Below are 20,069 nucleotides of genomic sequence, written 5' to 3' on the forward strand. Positions count from 1 at the left end.
AAAATATATGGAGTGACTCTCTTGGCAGGGGGATTCAGGTGTGGAAGAGAGACTACTGCTCCTGTGTGGGTATCTCCTGTGGAGGCAGCAGCAGAGCAGCACACAGGGGCTTGCCCAGGGCTTTGCACTGACATTTGGCGCTGGGATGGAGCTCATGGAGCTGCAGAAGCTCTGCCATGGGGTTGTGACTTGAATCCCGGGCTCTGTACCCAGCTCTGCCTTGCATTTGTCTATGTTTAGCTTGTGACTTCTGCCCTTTTCTTCTTTCCTGCCATCCTTTAAGGTTTATTGTGCTTATTTAGCTTATCAAGCCCTTATAGCAAAATCCATCTCCTTCTGTACAGGTGGAAAGTACATTTTAAATTAACATCTGGTGTATTTAAGGTATGGCTACCTGCTGTATTGCAGCTGCTGTGAATTCAGTGTCAGTTGACTTTATATCTACTGGTATCATTAGTAGTTTCCTCCCATGCTGGTGCTGGCAGAGCATTTGGGTTCTCACTGGCATCTGGCTTGGACGTGTCCTCAGCGTGGCTGCAGTGCACATGGCAACAGCAATCGCTGCCTGCGCAGTGGAAATAGAAATGCTGCTCCTCCCTTCAGCCCTTCCTTTCTTTAAGGAATGTTTCCCCATCTCAGAAATCAATAACACCTGCTAGTCCATGCACTGCTAACTATGAATTGATAACTAAACCTTCAATTCTCAAAAAAGGACATAATTTACTTATTTTTCTCTGCTTGGATCTCTTGTTCGGTACAACTTACCTTACCCTCTCTTGCCATTCAGTTGTTTGTGGGATTTCTATACAATTATGGTTTTAAGTTGTTGTCATGTTGTGTTGCTGCTTTGTGCTGCATCCCTGCAAGTGCCTCCCCTTGCTGCTAGGATGGCTGATGCACACAATGTTAGGTAAAGAAAATTCATCCTTCTGTGGTGAGAGTTCCTCAAAATGGCAGAAAATTCAGGCAATAAATTGAGTGCATAAATATTCACATCAAAGTCTAAACCTGCAGGGCATACAGAAAGGCCCCATATTGTTAAATCTCCCATTATTTATTGCTTTATCAGACAGAGGCATTATTGCATTTTAAAGGGTATATACTTTCCCCATCATGAGGAGAAAAGGACTGTACAGCACCAGCAAGTCAGGATACAAATTACTGAGATGTACAAGCCTTGATCCTAAGCCCAGTGGAGTCGAGGAAAAGCTCATGGCTGAGAAGTTGTGCTCCCGGTCACAATTCTGCCCCACCCCCTTCCTTCTGATTGCCTGGAAGAAAACCCTTAAAGCAGTATAGCTGGTGTCATTTAAGGAAGTGGGGAGCCAGCTTTCTGGTCATAAATAGGGATTATTTGGGAAAAGCAGCAGATAGTGCATTGTTGATCAAATCTCCAGGCTGTGTCTTTGCTTTGGGAACCTCCCAAGCAAACAGGCTCGGTACCAAGTGAGTGAGCCTGCCTTGGAAACAAATGAGAGCCAAATTAATCTCCACTGTCTCTGATGTGAATGATCTGGGGGCAAAAAAAATATTAGCAAAAGATGGTAGTTGGCCATTTCTGCTCCAGAAATACAGACAAAGCCATGGCAGTGAGTATCTCAGCCCCCTCTGAGGCTTTTCCCCTCCAAACTCGTGGCCGAAAATCAAAGGCAGGATCCTGCCTCCTGTAATGGGCAGTGAAACACACTGTGAGAAATTCAGTGTTATGTTACATGTATTGAGGGATATATTTCCATCAGAATTTACATCTAGATCCTGACAGGCTCTAGATCTTGCAGTTCAATAGTTAAATGGAGAGGCGTAAGACATTTCTATGAGTTAACCTGGGGCTCAGAATGAAAATGGGTAAATAAACAGTCAATGATTCCCACTAGGATTATTTCTTTGTCAGATTGAAATTAAAATGGTGTTTGGCTTGGGGTTTGGTTTCTTTTTTTGGTTTTTTTTTTGTCCTTCCTTAAGACAGAAATTAACCTAGATTCCAAAGGAATTTACCTTAAAACCCAGCAGCAAGGTTAAAAGCCAAGATACTGCCCATTTTATCTGAAGAAATAAAATGTTCCTGTAGTGTTTTGAAGGATGAAAAGCAGAGAAGTGCTGGAGCTGAAAAATGCTAGTGACAAATACTGTGTAAACACATGAATGTTACACAGATTCCTGGCAAGCTGGGCCGGCAAGTCCTCCATCCATCCCTCAGCCATGCACATGGCTTAGGCTCAGAGTTTGACAAGGGCAAGTCTTGGAGCAACTATGAGTGGTTCTGGAGAGAAGTCAGTCCTTGCGATGGGGAAAGCAGATGCATTTGCTTCATTATAATAGTTTACAGGAAGAAAGTCTTATTTTCCCCCAGAAGTGCATCTTGGAAAAGCCACAGCTCTTTGTGGCTTCCCGCGATGTATGTGAAAGGCAGATCTGGTCACTGAAGACTGTGTAGTTAAGTGGTACTTGAGGAAACCAACTCATGGAAGTTGTTGGGTTTTTTGGGCTGTTTTCAAACAACAAACTTTTATATGTTGGTTAACTCCTTATAAAATGGTGCTGAGCCAAGTCCTGTTCCTTTGGATGGGAAAGCCTGTGATTCACTGAGGCATGAACATTGTCATTGTTTCTCTATGTTGTCTTCCATCCCTTATATTCAAGATTATTGATATATATATTCAAAATAGTTAGTATAAATTGGAATAATTTTTTGCTCCACCCTCCAAACAAATATCTTTGTAATAAGAAAAATATTAGGTATATTGGTTCAGTGCTGTTTTACTGCAAACATATTTGCCTACAAAGAGTGTAAGGTCGACCAGCAGAGTTAGATGTGGAAGCAGAAGTTCTCTAGTGATACCTGCGAAAGAATGGGCTTCCCCTCCTTGTCATTTACTGACTGAAACCAACAATCAGGCTCAGAAACTCTGGTGCTCTCAAATAAACATTTTTAGGGCCAAAACCTCAAATAGGACCCGGGGTAGCATAATGACGATCCCCTGAGGAGCTGATCAATGGAATGTAAGAGTTACTTGGAAAACTAGTAATTTATTTCTCAGTAGATGCGATTTTTATGCCAGACTCTCCATCAGACCTAACACAATGAACACATCTCAGGGAGGAGGGAGGTGATGGGGGAGCCTCCTCCTGGTGCAAAGAGCCAAAGGAAGGAGCTGCAGGAGGGCGGCTGCTCTTTCCCTCTCTAGCTGCATCCTGCTAACAACAGCCATTGTGTCTCCAGTGGGGAACATCCAGAATCAGTAGGTGTGCTGGGGCAACCAGATCAGATAGTCAATGTTTAACAAGCTGCAACCAGGAGAAGTAGATGGGCTGTTATAACACTGAGCAAAGGAGAATGGATGGACTTGTGGTGTGCTGGGTACAGGTCAACCAGCGACTGGCAGTGAGGAGGGCTGGTGGGGGCATCTTGTGGGTTTACACCCACAAGTCCTCACATTAAAGGTCTTGATAAAGCTCCTGGTGTGTTAGTAGAGGAATGAGATTCATAGTGCAAGAACAGGAGAAATGATGAGACAAACCTGGACAAACAGCATTTCCTAAACCTACACGTCATCTTTCAGCTGCTTCATAAGTAATGTTAATTTTCTAGTGTTTTTTATGCCCAGCTAAATGAATACAGGCACCTCTGGTGCAACTTGAAGTGAAGATGCAACTTGTTTATGAGAGAACTCCTACACAGGCTTGTGTTTGCAAAATGTTTTTAACCTGCATATTTGTCAGGATATAAACACAAGATTAGAAATTATTAGGAATAAGATATCAACAGGAAGCTGTGAACATGACAGTTGGCCTGGGACAGTAGAACCCTTCATCTTTATCCACTGATCTGTATCTTAAAATTTAGATCAAAATTAAAGAGAACTGACTCTGAAAAAAACACACATCTCTGTAAGTGATTAACCATACATTTCAGTGCCCAGTGCTGAATGCCTGTTTCTTAAACCCTTGGCCCTAGGGTGGAAGACTTATTACCACAAGAGATAACACCATTGACTGATGTCAATGAAGCTCTGCATGTACACCAATATCTGTGAGTTTGGTGCTTTAAAATCCAGCCAAGCTCCTAATTCTCCAGGGTGGGCCATTAATACAAGATGAAAGCTTAAATAATGAAAATGGCTTTATAGTAAAAAGCATTTTTAAGATGCAATATGTTACATTTCATGTTTTCTGGTCATTGGTCCTCTTTCAGGCAGGTGCTTTATAAAAGGCAAGATATTAATTCAAGAGTCTGACTTTTCTCTCTCAGGTAAAGAGTAGAGATGTTTCCCCTTTGATTAAGACAAAAAGGTCCGGGGATGACTGCACCACTTTCCATCTAATTCACCCCAATTCTTTAGGATACTCTAGAGAAGGGGTTGTCCAATGCAGCAGGATGTTTTTTCAAGCACTAAATCCCAGCAGATGAAGGAGGATATATAAAGGGCTCAACCCTGCCAGTGCACCAGCTCAGGCTCTGGCTTTAGGAGCAGAGCCTGGGTTCCCCAGGGGGCAGGGGGAGGTGTGCAGCTCTCAAGAAGTATGTGTCAGCATTGCTCTCATGATGCTGTGGCTGATTTCCCAGTGAGAGTTGGAGATGACAGCACTGTCACTCAGCTGTGTTTATTTTTACAGTAGTTAAAAAGTCATGTCATAAGCAAAACTCCCAAGCTCCTGATCAAACCTGTCTCGGGAGGGAGTTTTCTCATCAGAGTATTGACTGGTGTTTTGCTAAAAGATGTGTGTTAAAACCCAGGACTGCAGGTAATTCCAGCCCCAGGTTTGCTGAAATCCAGAAGAGGGGATTCCTCAGACTCACACACCACTGAAATATTCTGCTGGTGGGGGTGAGTGAAAGGGTTTGTCCCAACACAATCAGAAATGTCACATGGAGAGTTTCATGCTGTTCAGAGTTGTTCACTAACAGCAACTGCATGAGACGGGATCAAAGGCCTCACCAACCAAAGGCCAAGCCCATCCACGTTACATCATCTTCTCTCTCTGAGCCTGCAGAGGAACAATATTAGGACTAGAGAAATTAAAATGGGACAAGAATCCCCCAGACTTACGGACTATGCTCTACTTTTAGCATGTGCTTCAGGGGGTTTGATTTGCCTTTAAGCAGTTGTATCTCAGTTTCCCATACTAGTACTTTTTAAACACTCTAGTGACTTGGTCTGGAGCCCTCCCATGGCTGGTCCAGTCCTGATGCTGGCCCCTTGCATGGATGAGATCTCCTACATGGCACTGTGGTTATTCCAGCATGTCAGAAAAAATTCCTTTAGACATATCTGCAATGTAACTCATCTGAATTAGTCTTACTGCTAGTTGTGGGAGAAAAACTTGCAAAGTGGGGAATGAATCACTTGCAAATGAAAATTAAGCTGTTTGAAAATGGGACCAAAAGAGCCAAGTTAATGCGGACTCTCTTCCCCTCGGGAGACAGAGCTGCTTTTGGGTGGCAGCAGCAATCCCCTTCCCACAGCCCAGGCCTTCTACAGCCATGGTTAGTGTGTGCAGCATCTGCATATCCGCACCATTCCCGATGCTGGATAAGCACACCTGGATTTTGGTGTGTTCCAATGGCCACCACTTTATGGACTCTCTTAGCAATAAATTGCCAGGGTGAGTTGAGGCAAAGTGCTCTAGGTCTTCCACTCCACTTCCCAGGGGCACACTCCCCACCTCCCCTCGCAGGAGGAATAAATCTCACCCGTGTTGCCCTTGGCTGTGCTAGTGCCAGATTGATCCAAACTGCTGGGTCATCCCCAGCCAGACGGAGGTGGGATCCCACATGCTGCAGGGTGTGTGGGATGGCTGCAATGCTGACACCCTGTCGGGCTCTCTGCAGAGCACAGGGGCTGCCCAGTAGAGGTTTTGCAATCATTGGAGGTTTTCTGTGGGAGCTAGTAGATAACAATCAGGTTTGTGCAGAGCTGTACTAGAAAATGTGGATGAACTTGTCAGAAGACACAAACTAGACTGCAATACAATATAGACACGGAAAAGAGCCATGCTCAACTTTTCACAACAATTTAGGGGTTATTTCAATATATTTAAATAGATAGTATGTTTTGTTGTTGATTCACCTCATTCCATCAAAATCTTAAAAGAATTAGAGTGAGAAAAGGAATTTGAGGGTGGTTAGCAAGCAAGCCAAACTGTTAGGCAAACAGAACAGCAGTCTGCTTGTGTGACAGCAACAGTATTTGGGGTTAATGACACTTTTTATCCAGATTCAAGCAGAGAAAAGGAAATTCTTAAGACTTTAAAATATTGCTGTAACATGAACTGTAGTTCTTAGCCAGCTCTTGTTTTGAAGTTATTTATTTACCATGACTAATTCAGACTTTCAAGTGCTGTTAATCCCTTACACGTGGCATTGCCTGGACTCTCTGGGCACCAGGACTCTGAGCTTGGAGCCTGGGAGGGAACTGCCACTGGTTCCTCCTGGCAGTGCCAGGCTTGCTCTGGAGCCTGAAAATGAAACTCATTAATACAGAGCTTCAATTTGCGCCACGGGAGGGTCAGATGGTTATTAGGAAAAATTTCTTCTTTTCTTCACAGAAAGAGTGGAGAGGCATTGGAATGGGCTGTGCAGGGAGTTGGTGGAGGCACTGTCCCTGGAGGTGTCAAAATAACGTGTGGATGTGGTGTTTCAGGAGATGGATTAGCGGTTAGGGGTTGTAGGGCAGAGGGTTGGACTTGATGATCTTGATGGTCTTTTCCAACCTTGATGATTCTGTGATTCTAAAATGCATTTCCCGTATGTGCATGGGGATGCTCATGCACCAAAACTGAAGGGCAGCTGCAGAATCAGATTGCTGCCTCACTATTTCTCATCTTGCTCTAGTTTTTTTACAATTAATTGGCTCTGAGACACTAAGCAGCCCAGTGCCATGACAGCACAGAGGTGATCTGGGAAAGGCTGGTGGGCTGCAAAGCTCCAGGCAGCAGGACCCAGCTCAGTTCTGCAGCCACCCCTATTTTAAGGGTAAATATGTTGTTAATGTTATGTTCAACCAACCATCACTTTTCATTTTCTGTGCCCCAGGAGCAGAGTGAGTTGGGCAGCACTTCAAACACAGGTGATTTAGGGGTACCACCCCAAACCAGACTCTGCTTTAGGGTGAAGAGAGCATGTCCCAGTGCCCCTTTCCCAGCACAGGCAGCTTCTTGATCTGCCAGTAACAAGGATCAGAGAAAGGGGCATTTGTCAGGGGGGCTCTGGGTTCTACTCTGGCAGTGCCACTTGCAAATCCCTCCAGTTCATGTGACCAGGCACGACCTGAGCTGCCCCAGAAGGAGAGCAAGGCTAAAAATAACCCCAGAGTGTCACTGCTGTATTAGCCTCCCATTGATATTTCTTGGTTTGTTTTATAACATCTTCAAGGCTGGTCAAATATGGCGGGGGGGGAGATAATGTTTGCTTTGGAGCTGGAGGAAGAGCCAGCTGGTAGAAATCAGTGTGGTTTCACTGAACGGATGGATACCCAGCAGTTCACTTTGGTACCGATACACACGCACCCTAAGGCATACTAAGAAGTATAGTCTATGCTAAGTAATTCTTAATGCATTCTTACAGTGATACCAGTTTAATTGATGTTAATTAATTAAATGAAGGAATGAAAACTTACCTACCCACATAAAAGAAAGAGTTTGTGGTACGAATCAGACTCAGCAAATAGTTGACTGCGGGCACCCCAAGAGAGAGACTGTGGAATGGGCAGGGGGGGCCTGGCAGACCTCAGATTAAGGACCTGTTTGCTTTACAGAGAGAAGGACTACATTAGAAAAGCTTACACATGGGGAATTTTGGAAAGAAGGTGCTTGATTTTAAATACATTTGGTCTTAAAAAAACATCTGGTAGCAGATGTAGGGGTTGCATGGGGCAGCAGCAAATGCCACGTGTGCGTGATGGCAGCTCCAGCTCTGCACCCAGCTCAGCACCAAACACTAGGGCAAGGCATGGGGCCAGGGTGTCCCTTGCACTGTCCCTCTGTGGAGACACCCACCAGCCCCAAAACTCTGGGCTTGGCAGGTCCCACTGTAGCTTGGGCTGCTGGAAATTAGCTCATACCACTTGGTCTTTTTCCTGGAGGCAAAAAAGTAATTTCTTCCTCTGAAGGCCGAGGCCAGAGTCATCATCTGCTACAGAATGCAAACCATCAGTGAGCTGTAATGGGGCATCGAGAATGACATGGAAGGCAGTGGCTTGCTTTCAATGTACAAGGAAAAAAAGCCCTTTTAAATTTAAATTTAGTGAGGAATTAAAAGCACATATAGGCAGACTCTATTAGAAAGTGAAATATTTGATCTTGGCTATTAATCTGTTATAAGAATACTGTCATTTCCTTGCCATATGTATGCAGCGATAGACTTTCATAAATGAGATGATAGCATAAAAATGTATTTTATGTTTCTAGTCAAATCTCTTTTATTATTATGCAAGTCCTAGTAAGGAAAAAGAAACAATTACTAAAGCTGACTAAGAGGAGTAAATTATTTTAACTCATTTCTACAAGTGAAATGCTGCTCTTACTTGGAGGCTAGACACTGTGCAATACAAAAATGCTTTAGGATGAAGTTGCTCTGTCACAGCTGTGCTACCAGCTCCAGGGTAACAGATAATTATAGCAATATAAAAAGAAGCTAAAAGTAGCTAGTGTAGCATGGGACTGCAATACCTCAAGTCTTGACAATATCCAGAAACACACAGGGACTGATACAACCTGTCTATACCACTTTTATTAATGATTCTTGACCTTTCCAGAGCTGCCTGGGAAGCTCTGAACCGTGTCCTACAGTGACTGTGAGAGGTGTGTAAACCCAAGGGACTTCTTCGATGCCCACCAGGCCAAGCCAATGTCCAGTCTATGAAGTTTAAAAAGAAACCCCAAAAAACAAACTACCACAAAAAAGTACCACTCCACTCCCCCCTAAAAAAAACCCAACAAACCCTGTAAGCCAGGGCTTCCAGCCAAGGGCAGCCAGGTGAAGGCATAAACCATCTTACTGATGCTTTGGCATCAGAATAGACAAGATCATCTTGCATAAAAGAATGAAAAAATTGCCATACATGTCTTGTTTTTAACTATGGTAGAAGCTCATGAATCTCCTGCTTTTTAATCGTTAATAGGCAGCAAAGATTTACAGCTGTTTGCATTTGTGAAGCCTCAGATTACTAACAGCTTCTGATTTTAGAAAATAGGCTGCAGATTCTTTAGTAACGGATGAAGAAATGTCAAATATCTGGGCACTGAAATGAAATCCCTATTGTCAAGGCAATTAAATACCTCGTTCCTGTTGCACTTCGTTTACTGTGCCTTCCTATTGGCAACCTGCGCTGCAGTAAGTTTTGTGTCATTACTGTGAATTAACCATCCTCTACACTCTATAAATATTAATTACAATCAAGACAGATTAGGCATGGCAGATGCAAAAATGTGATGATGCTATCTCAAGTAGACAGAAATCCATCGTCTTTCAAGCCAGCATGATGCTGTGGACAGCTCAGACAGACCTTTCTGTGATGCATCAGGATGTTTGTGCTGAGCCTCAAAGAGCAGGCACATTCTAGCTGAAGTCCACAAAGAAAACAAAACAATCAACCACCTGGTAGCTTGATGTTTTGGTTGTTTTGTTGTTCTCTCCTCACCCCTCCCCCGCACTTTTCTTTAATGTAGCAGCCAACATTTGGAGGTGATTAAAACAAAGGTTGAGCCCTTTTTAATATGCCATGAGTATTAGCAGCTGGATGAGGAACAAGCCAGCAAAAAAGCAGCATACTTCTTATATAATCTATAAATAAAACCAGGCTTCAAGGCTGAGAGAACAGTCGTGTGTGTCTTCCCCCCCCCCCCCCTTTTTTTTTTTTCCTTCCACAGAAATTCTTTATGTCAGGACTAAAATATTAGCACTGTGTTCCCTTCTCTGTTTAAACAGACCTCATTGCATCTAAGTGCCAAAAAAAAGTGGAATTCCTGAACAGCAGGTGAAAAGCAAACACAAGATCAAAAGCAGTTCTGGCTGCCAAGAGAACCTGCAGCACTGCTTGGGGGGGGGTGCATGAAAAAGTCATGCAGACTCCTGGTGGTGTCAAAGACTTTTGGAAGGTCGTCAAGGAATTATTTGTTGGGTTTGCTGTGTGTTTTTTTTCAAGCATCCACACCAAAAGCAACACTAGGAGACTAACCTGCAGGAATGAGGCTGGTGCTAAAGATACCAATCACCCACTTGTAGGAGAATTTAACTGTTTTTTTGTCCAGCTCATCCACATAAGCAGCTCTCAGAAATCTGTGCTCAATAGTGGAGCCTGTGGTTAAAAAAATAAATGTAAGTGAACATTAGGCAAGGGCTGGGTTGGCTCTGTAATCTCCTGGGGAAAGTACAGAAGAAGTTGTCTTTCTGAGCTCACCTTTTCAGTAAAGGCAAGGGACCATATTTGCTGTCATTGTAACCAGCCAACCCCAACTCAATTCCTATTTCTGCTCCCAGCTGCCTATTCCCATGCCCATGAGTGGGTCCCTCCTCTTTCCAGATTATATACACACTGGGCATGTGAGGAAGAAACTGCTCTAACACACCTCACAGTTAAGTTAGTTAATGGCTTTGAGGAAAGAGACCTAAGTCAAGCTCCTTGATAATCCCTTCTGCTCCCTCTGTCTACCATGCCTTGACAGCTTTGGAAAAGGCAGGGAGAATCTGGCCCAAAAGCAGGCACCTGAGTTTGCAAAGTAAGAGAACTTGGCCCAAAACTCAGACATGTCTCTGGATTGCCCAGTACAGGCAGTGCTTGATCCCATTTGTCTTCCTAAATACCGTCCAAGCAGCAAAGTTCTTTTATATAAAGATGCACATTAGTGGGGTTGAAAATAAAACCAGGTACACATCTATTCCTAAAGACAGCTTTTTTTTTTTAAATTTTATTTTAAAATTCTGCATCTGAAAACATGACAGCATTTATATACAACTGCAGTGTTTTTGGTATAATACATTATTTAATACATCCATTTCTTGTTCTGCAAAAAAATTTGCTTTGTCAGACAGAAAAAAACCCAAACTCCCATTGACAAAGAATACAGCTAAGGCACATTGTTTTCTGCTAAATGAAAGACAAAAGGGTGCAAAAACGGGTAGTGCAATAATTGCTGAAAATCACATTCTACTACAGGAAAAGCATTCTGACTTTGAACTTTGATTACTGATCAATTTAAGACATTTCAATATCTCATAAAATACTCCTTTAAATAAATAGCAAAATATCTACATCTTTCAGTGTTTCATTTGAATTTCCAATTATTTTTTTTTAAACTTTGCTGTATATACATGGTTTTCTTTTTTTAATTATTCAATAGCTTACAAAATATTTCTGTACAGTTTTATGCATATAATGATCTATAACAAAATAGTTATTTTTTAAAACTATATTACCACCGGTTTTTGAAAATGACAGAACAGGAATAACTTACTATGGACTATGTTAGGAATACAAAAATCCAATCAACTGAAAACAAAACCCAAATGACGAAGTCAGAAAAATAATTTCATTAACTCAACTTAATTCTTTTTGTTTTACAAGTCTTGTTTTCTATGTAAACCCTTTTCAGTTGCCTTTGAGTTCTATCTGCATCTCAATACCAGAAGAGGCTAGGATTTGAGATTCCTAAAAGCACTGCAGCCTGCCGGGAATATTGGTGCTACGGAAACGTGACAGTTCTCCATGGAAAAAAAGTATTAAAGAAACAAAAAGATACAAGTTTTAGCAGAAATCCTTGGTTTCTGCTGACTTTGACAACCTTTGGATGAAGCTCCAAAAGCCACATTTTGAGAAATGCATTTAGGATTTTGATGATACAGCCAGACTCCTCTAAGTCTACTGTTGGATTCCCAACCATCACTCAAAATCTGACCCCAAGTGGTGATGTTCTTCAGATTTAAAGACCATACCATTAAGAGAATAAATCTTCTCCCAGACACCAGTACAAATCTGAAAGGAATGCCATTATGTCATGTCAAAATGAATGAAATTACACTAGAATTTTTCCTGTGCATCTAGAGCAGTCTTGCCCTGTTGCAGGCTGAAGCTAAATGAAAAGTTATCAAGTTTTACTTTGTAGGTAATTAAATCAGCCTTCCTTATCTACCGTGAGTTGCAAAAGACAGAGCTCATAATTTCCTACGGTTTATACAGACATTTGAGCCTTCCTTTTGCCCAAAGGGAAGGTCATTTTCTTCCCCTAAAGACTGCATTTGTAAGCAATTTCTATTGTATTTGTGAAGTGTAAGCTGACAGCAACACAGCTGAGCTGTAATAGAAATCTCAAGGTGCCTTTTATTCTTTCTACAACAAACAGAAAAAGTGAGCAAGACACAGACAACACCTAACTTCCTAAGTTTAAGGCCACATTAAAAAGGATGAAAGTAAGGCTTTCTTTAAGGGGCAACACACTGGGTGCCACAATGGGAACAGAGCACAAGCGATCCAAAGCTGATAGGATTCACCCAAGGAAAATCTGAAACAGCATCCTAATTTTGGCCAGCAGGTCTGTGCCTTCTTTTGGATGTAAGCAGGAAAATAAAATGAAATGCCATAGATATCCTCCTCCAGAATATTCCCAGCAAACTGAAGGCGCTCTCCCAGCAAGAGACTGCTATCATCTTAGTTGAGGGTGTTAATTAGAACAGAACCAAAGACAAGTCATTATAATATACAACTGCAGCGCAATGAACCGCGCCTAGAATAGTCACTCTGTTATCAGAGGCACCTGTACAGTATCTTGCTGTTTGTTTGGCAAGGTTACAAGTAATACTTCTAGGTTTTAACAAAGTAGAAAGAGAATTTGCATAGATTATACATTCAGTTCAAGGAGAGTTCTGGTACCTTTTTTGTTGTTATCAGGTAAACGTTTGCAGACACAGTGAGGTAGCAGCTGTGATAGCACCCATGAGCAAAAGAAGGTAACCAAGGCAGAAGCAAAGAGCAGAGCTTGAGCTACTCACTACGGTTAGTGTAAAGGAGCAAAATCAACATGGTACCTGTAGGATCACATCATGAGGGTTAATTGCTGCCAATATCACACTAAACTGGAGACACCCTAATGCTATCATGGTCCTGGGTAACATGGGCTATAAGATCCTGTTGCCTCAATTCTAAATGCCCTCCACCTGAACCTTCTTTCCCTTACTGACACAGTGGCCATGGAGGTTTCCAAAGGCCAGTCTCTTCTACTCTGTGCCTTCAAAGGGAGTTAGAAACCAGCATTAGCCTCCTTTGAAGAGTACAGGAATAACAGTACAAGAATACAGGAAAAAAGGTATTTCCCTCACTGCCCTTCAGTTTAGTTCAGATTTATTTGGCTCCTCTGTGCCTGGCTGCAGCAGTGACCGCCCTCAGCAGCTCCTGGTCTCAGTAACTCCTGCTGGGCCCCTAGAGGGACAGTGTCCTGTCCCCTCCAATGCTGCATTCCTCCCACCCCACCTGTGGGCATCAAGCCTGGAGCTGTCTTGGCAGAAGCCTGAAGTTTTGTCTGTAAAGACTTTTTTACATTATGGTTTAAATTGTTATTTAATATGGGTTTAATGTAATGTCCTACAAAACCTTAATACTATCTTGGTTGAAATGAAAGCACATACGGATCACTATCTTTTCACAACTTTCAGCAAAGGCCAGTGCAAAATACTGATCACCATGTTCTGCTGGGCTTCCTCTGTTGCTGGAATAACCAAGCCTAATATTACATATATTAAATATGAGTATGCCTGAAGATCAAGAAAAGATAATTGCTTTTACCAACTTTTACCAACTCCTTCGTGTTTGTTAGTACTGAGCTGACTGATGGCTGCCCTGAAAAGCAAACTTTTCTGAGCTGGATTTGGAAGAAGCCTAAGGGATTTGGCTTGCACAAGTACAAAACTTCCTGCTCAGTTCAAAGTGGTGGAGTTGGCCAAGGGTTCATGTGGCCAACTCCTGAAGCCTTGGGATCTGGGAAGACAAGGAGGGTGTGATAGCCAGGGGCAATCTGGCAGTTCTCTGACAGCACTGATGAAAGAGAACTAGAGAAATCAACAAAAAATCGGTCCTCATTGCTTGGCTACAATAAAAATCTGGATCTTATTTTCTTTTTATCTGGGAAGTAAAAGCTGAGATCTCATGGTCTCAGTGCTTCTCAGCCTTCCTGTGCCAGCTTGTTCAAATTTTTGCTGCAGCAGAATTGTGCCAGACTTCTGCAAAGTTTTAGCTTATTTTTCACCCTTCCTATCTCCCTTTGGCCACCTTTAGAATATGCCATCTGTGACTCCCTGACTTCACTACTGTCACAATAATCATAGGTAAGAGTGATGGAGACTTCATTAGTCTTGCAATTAGTGCTGTAGGAGATGGACAGAAGGTGAATTAATACACATTAGTTGGTCCTTTTCAAGGTGCTGCAGGATCATTGTTAAAATGCCGTTAACAACTGCGCACAGGCTGTGCGTTGAAGCCAATAGGTGGGAAAGGCAATCTGTAACACACGAACGCACAGTCCTGGGTCTCTAGGCTCAGCAATAATGAAGGCTTAACAACAGATACAGATGGACTTCCCTGTGTAACACTTGCTGTCATGAAGGAATTGTTAAAATTCTCTGCTTGCTGAGAGCACCAAAACATGAACCCATAATTTCAATTCTAAAAAAAAATCCACCCTGAAAATCCGAAAATGAAAATACAAATATTACTACGCAATGTCCAAACATCACCAAAGAAAGAATTGGACAAATATGAAAATAAATTGTCATTTGAGCTATAAGCCTCAAGGTTTAACATTACCATATAAACAAGTTTACATAATGCTGACTTTGGACATAATTCATTAAGTCCCATACTTACATGTTCTGCATTTTGCCACATTCCCTTTGTTTATTACTGCCTGATCCCAGCAGTGTTACATGGCTGGCATGCAGAATGGGCAGGGAATTGAAATGAGCAAAGCATCACACACAGAGGATCAATGTGTGCATGTGGAAATAACACCCCTCTGCCACAGAAGGGGATTCTGATCAAAACTGGCTTTCAGCTGGAGTCCTGTTCAGCATGGACCAGCCAGTGTGACTTTAAGGTAACACCTGCACATTCAAATGAAGATGCATAACCTGCTTGTTTTGTACAAACTGTAGGTCCCTGCTCTGAATTCTCCTTTTCACCAAATGTAAGATCTGTGAAGTTATTCTCTTCTAGCAGTATCTAATGTTCATTCCAGGCTCCAAGTGCCTGCCATTTCAGAACCAGAAAAGCCACTAAGCAGGATGTCAGTCTCAGCAGCACTACCACAGCATCAGCTTGGAGCAAGCTCTGATCCCCAATGCAAAGAGTTTTGCTTTCCTTGATTTTTCTTCACAATTACAGCACTTTGTAACTCAGACACAATGTCCCATATATAACTTACGTATCTGTGTCTGCTTATTAATTGCTATAGTAAAGGTTATCATTTAGGTCCAAAATGTGACACTGCCCCCAGATGATGTTCCAAACATGGCAGCTCATCTTTTGATGACTTCCAAGACAGACAGTATTTACTCACAGCATAACGTCACACCATTTATTTATGCTGGCCTTGACTCTGAAGTTCTTACTCAGTATCAGCCCTCCATGGAAGTTTTGCCTGAGCAAGACTGCAGGACCATCCTCATCCATTTCACACTGTTGCAACACCAGCACTGGGATTGCCAGCTTGCTACAAAAACTTCTTTGCGTAGATGCTTTTTGTCTTTCAGAAAAATACAAACTTACTTTAAATTTTGTTTTGAGATATTTTAAACCTAGTACATAACGTAAATAGATACATCAGCAACCATGTGTTTTCTTTCCCTTTTTTGTACTAAGACAAAATAAATTGCACCTTACATTATAAGTGATAAAAGTGGCAGATTTTCTTCTAACCACAAAAGATGGGATTGTTGCCACCTTCTGCTTGGTCTAGTTAATAATGAAAACTTACCAACAAAGCACTTAAAAACCATTCCTGCTTAAGAATTAAAAAGAAGTATCAAATTTAAAAAATAAGTTATCAGCACGTGTGTGTGTGTGGGTGCACCCTTATACTTATGTGCAAGACAGTCTGAAGATTTCGTGACTACCCCAGGAGTCCTGCTGAGAACAACCACTGACTAGGATTGTTAATGACTGTTACCATGTGCCCTAAATCTAATCCACGGGGCTTGAACCATGCAGGTGCCATCGCATCCGTGTGACTGAAGCCCTGGAGTTCACAGTGAGGAGTGGAGGTCCCCAGAAAATTTGAAATTCACAAAGGAATGTTAGATTAAAAAGAAGTACTGTTAAAAACCCCTACTGAATAAGGAATAACACTGTGTTTCTATTACATAAACCTGTTGGCAACCCTGGTTTTAAAGATGCTTGCCTGTAGAACAGGTTGAAAAGCTGGAACATCACCTTCACTGGACTATTTCAAGCAGCTCTCGTTGCTAGAAGCTTTCCTAAAACTACAGCTCTCGTGACTGTCAAAATCAAAACAAAAAAAGGGAGGTGTGAGGGGAGGAAGGCCTTTTCTTAATAAAGGCAGCTTCAGTTAGTAAGATAACATAATCTTCAAGCTGCAAAAGCAGCACCTACTAATTAGTCATTGACTAAAACATAAATAATAAATACCTAAATTGTTCCTTCTATGCATCCATTTTTGTGCCAGATAAACATTTCAATGCTCTGCCTTAATGCCAGCACAGCTGACACTGCAATTTCAAGTCCAAAGCAAACTGCAAGTAGCTTTAAACCAATACTATGAAGAGAGACACTACGAGCCACTGGGATCTGTGTGTTATGGTCATCTTGCAACTGTTTAAAAGGGAATTCAACCTTCCTGTGAGATGCCATTATGGAATGATTTAAGGGTCTATTTCCCTCCTGCTGTGGATGCTCATCAGCAGAAAGTTAGCCACACACGCACAGAAGGGTAAACACATACCATACTCTACTACATCAAGAGGATTTCTTTCCTAATTAACCAAATAGTTTTAAGACTTTTTGGGTTATGTTGTTAACAAGAGATTACCACAGCAACAAGAAAAAAAAAGTGCATGTTCTATGCGAAAATATATTAGTTAGAGATGAATTTGCATGTAAAACTTGTATTTTTAAAAGTTCTTGGAATGTAAAGGATTTTTTTTTTCCTACTTTAGAAAATGCAGCTTAAAATGATGCAAAAGTGCCTATTTAAAACCAGATGCAGCCTGCTTAAAATTCTGGAGACAGGCAAGGGTAAAGTTTCTTGACAGAGTAAAGTAAAAGCACTAAGAAACATGGCACTGCTCTCCTTCACATTCAGCTCGTGCCTTTGGTCAGGAACCCCTGTCCTGCACAGCCTTCCAGGATGTCCTGCACAAGCATAGAAGGACCCTTCTTCATCAAGAGCAGATCAAAGATCAGAGGAGGGAATTAGTGTTAAGACTTACTAGCCCTGACTCAAATTAGGGAAGAGATGTATTGTTGCAGATTTAGGTCCCAATTCTACTATTTTCTAATTCCAGACAACTCCACTGCCTGAGAAGCAGCTCAGCTCACAAGCCAAGTCAGGAATGGGTGTGAGCAGAGACAGCACAATCCATCCCAGCTAGACGGACACACCTGCTGTACTGGAAGTCTGTGAAAATGCTTTGGTGCTGGTGGGCTTAGAGAAATACTTACAGATTTGAAAAGGCTGAAATCCAAAATGATTCTTTGTTCTTTAAACTGATAATCCTAGAACTGAGACCCTGGACCCGATTGCATGAGACATAAAAACCTAATACAGCAAAACACTGCTTTGATTTAGAGTCTATAACAAGATTATTCTAAAAAACCCTCTGAAAATAATCTGAAAGTTTCTGGTTTTGTTAATTTTCTCTAACTACAATAACAACAAACATCAGCTGAATCCAGAATTACTTTGTGTTATTAAAAACGTGAGGGTGTAATTTCAGGTTCTGTGAGGTACTGCAGCCATACTAGCCTGCAGGAACCAGCCTACCCAGGAGGCCTAAAGTGGAAGGGATATTTGCTGTGATTTATTCACGGTAGCAAAACAAAGAAAGCCTATGAAATAGCAGAGGTACAGATAAATTTATTTTTAAAAAACACTTTTAGCAGCTGCTCCTTCACTGCCCTCTCCATGGTTTGCACCTACTGTTTGAAAGCCGCAGAGGCCACAGCAGTAGGGCCAGTGCCCCATGGGACAACAGAGGCTGCTGGACAACCAAAGCTGCTCCTGACACAGCTGATGGAGGGGGCAGTGCCAAAGGCCTTGTCAAAACTGTTGTGTTTTTTTTTTTTGTAATGAAATGAATTATATTGCAATAAGTAAAAAAAAAAAGGATAATGTTCCCTCGAGAGATTCACATATGAGCAAGGTTAAATTCCCTTTCCAAAACCTATGCCGGAGGGTTCCGTACCGGGTGCTACCTCAAGCGGCCGTCGGGTTTGACGGGGCCCAGCTCAGACTTGGGGTCCGGGCTGAGGGAGCTCCAGGCTGTCTGAGCACAGCCCTGCATGACTGGGCAGGCCGTGGGGCCCGTGCTGCAGATGTCGACAGCTGACCAGATGCTGCTGACCAGAGAGTCCACCCAGGCTTCCAGACGGGCGCCCACCAGTCCCGCATTCCTCTTGGCCTGGTCCACGCGAGCGGCACTGATGGGGATGTTCAGGATGGGGTTCAAGCCCTGGAAGCTCTGCTCCATGTATGCATTCTTTGGAGGCCCACTGTGGTACTTCATGGCTTCCTCTGGAAATGCAGAAGTAAATCCAAAAGTTAGCACATTAAATATACAACACCAGACCTTCAGGATCTAAGGGTACAGGAAAAAAAAAAAAAAAAAAGGGCAAAAGTTAGCGGTGTATTACAGTCCATTTCTCCAGCACTAAGAATACACTGTGTCCTGAGGGTGACTGCTCAGCTCTTCAGCTCCTCATGCTCACCGCTACGAGCTCCTCTCACCAAGATGCAGACCCTGCAAGCAGGCAGTGAGCAGGGCGAAGCACTGAGGCTGACAGCAGCATTGTCCTCGTTATCATCACATACAACCAACATCCCCAGAGCTGCAGGACAGCCAGACACGATGCAGAGCTGTTCAGCACAGTGCAAGAAAAAGGCAGGCCCAGCCTCAAGGGCACCCCAGCTATGAGCTCCTGCCTGTAGCTGGAGCCTGATCAACATGCAGCTCTTTCTTGGGAGAAATCAGTTTTGCATTCAAAAGAAGCTAATTTTGCCTCTTTCACCGCAGATGAAGCCTGGAAGATAAACCCCGTGCAGCTGAAGTTACTCCTGGGGACACCCAGGGAAGGCTGTGCTTTGAAATTAGGAAACAGTTCAGGGATGCTTGCTGTGAGAAGGCTGGCAACCCTCATGAGACCTTCAGGTGCTATCATGGATTTGTTTAGGAAGAAGAGCCAAGATCTCAGCCTGTTTCTTTTTAATAAACTGATGAACATTGCCCTGTTGTGGAAAAGTCACAACATCTGTTAGTTCAGTCTGCCTCTAAAAACTGGGTAGTGCCACTCCTGGCACTGAAGGACAACATCATGGCATTGGAAAGACTGGACCAATAATGAAGTATGTGTAGCCCCAGCATCCTTCCTGGAAGTGCTCCAGTCTTGCTGGGAACGTATTTTCTAATTATAATTATATTTCAAGCTCTTGTGCCAAGTAATAGATTACAGCCAAGTCCTAATGACACTTTTCTTTGCATTGTGGTTGCTTTCCTTACAGTAACTCTTCTACCACAGCAAAATTGCCCTAAATGCATAATTTTGCAGTAAAAATCACTGTCAGGCTGTGATAAGGCCTTCAAAGACCTTGAATCGGACACTGGGGGGCAGACCACCCTTGCCTAAGGCTGGCTGACTTCTTAAGGTCCAAGAACAGACCAAGGTGCTGCTCATAAAATCAGAATGGGTCTCTTCAAAACGTTCACTGTGTGCCTCTTGGGAGTAAATTTTCAACCATTTCTTTCTGTTCTCAGCTGACTTCCCCAGCATCCTCACACAGAGGATCTGTTTAGCTCTGCCAACACATACACTGTCTAGAACACAAAAAAGGCCCATTCAGGGAGGTCCAGGAGA

General features: G+C 42.6%; 1 protein-coding gene and 1 long non-coding RNA gene across 2 annotated transcripts in view; one reads left to right on the forward strand and one right to left on the reverse strand.

Annotated features, from left to right (window-relative positions):
* Window positions 1-20,069, forward strand: part of LOC127390601 (uncharacterized) — a 115,118-nt gene that overhangs the window by 92,465 nt on the left and 2,584 nt on the right. The gene's annotated exons all lie outside the window — the stretch shown is intronic.
* XYLT1 (xylosyltransferase 1) overlaps window positions 10,882-20,069 on the reverse strand; it is a 193,141-nt gene continuing 183,953 nt past the window's right edge. The window contains exon 11 of the mRNA XM_051632422.1: window positions 10,882-18,732. Within this exon, the coding sequence (XP_051488382.1) occupies window positions 18,410-18,732 (323 nt within the window). The 3' untranslated portion in view covers window positions 10,882-18,409. The remainder of the gene's footprint in view (window positions 18,733-20,069) is intronic.

Source organism: Apus apus, chromosome 14 (genome assembly GCF_020740795.1).
Source record: "Apus apus isolate bApuApu2 chromosome 14, bApuApu2.pri.cur, whole genome shotgun sequence".
Taxonomy (NCBI): Eukaryota; Metazoa; Chordata; class Aves; order Apodiformes; family Apodidae; genus Apus; species Apus apus.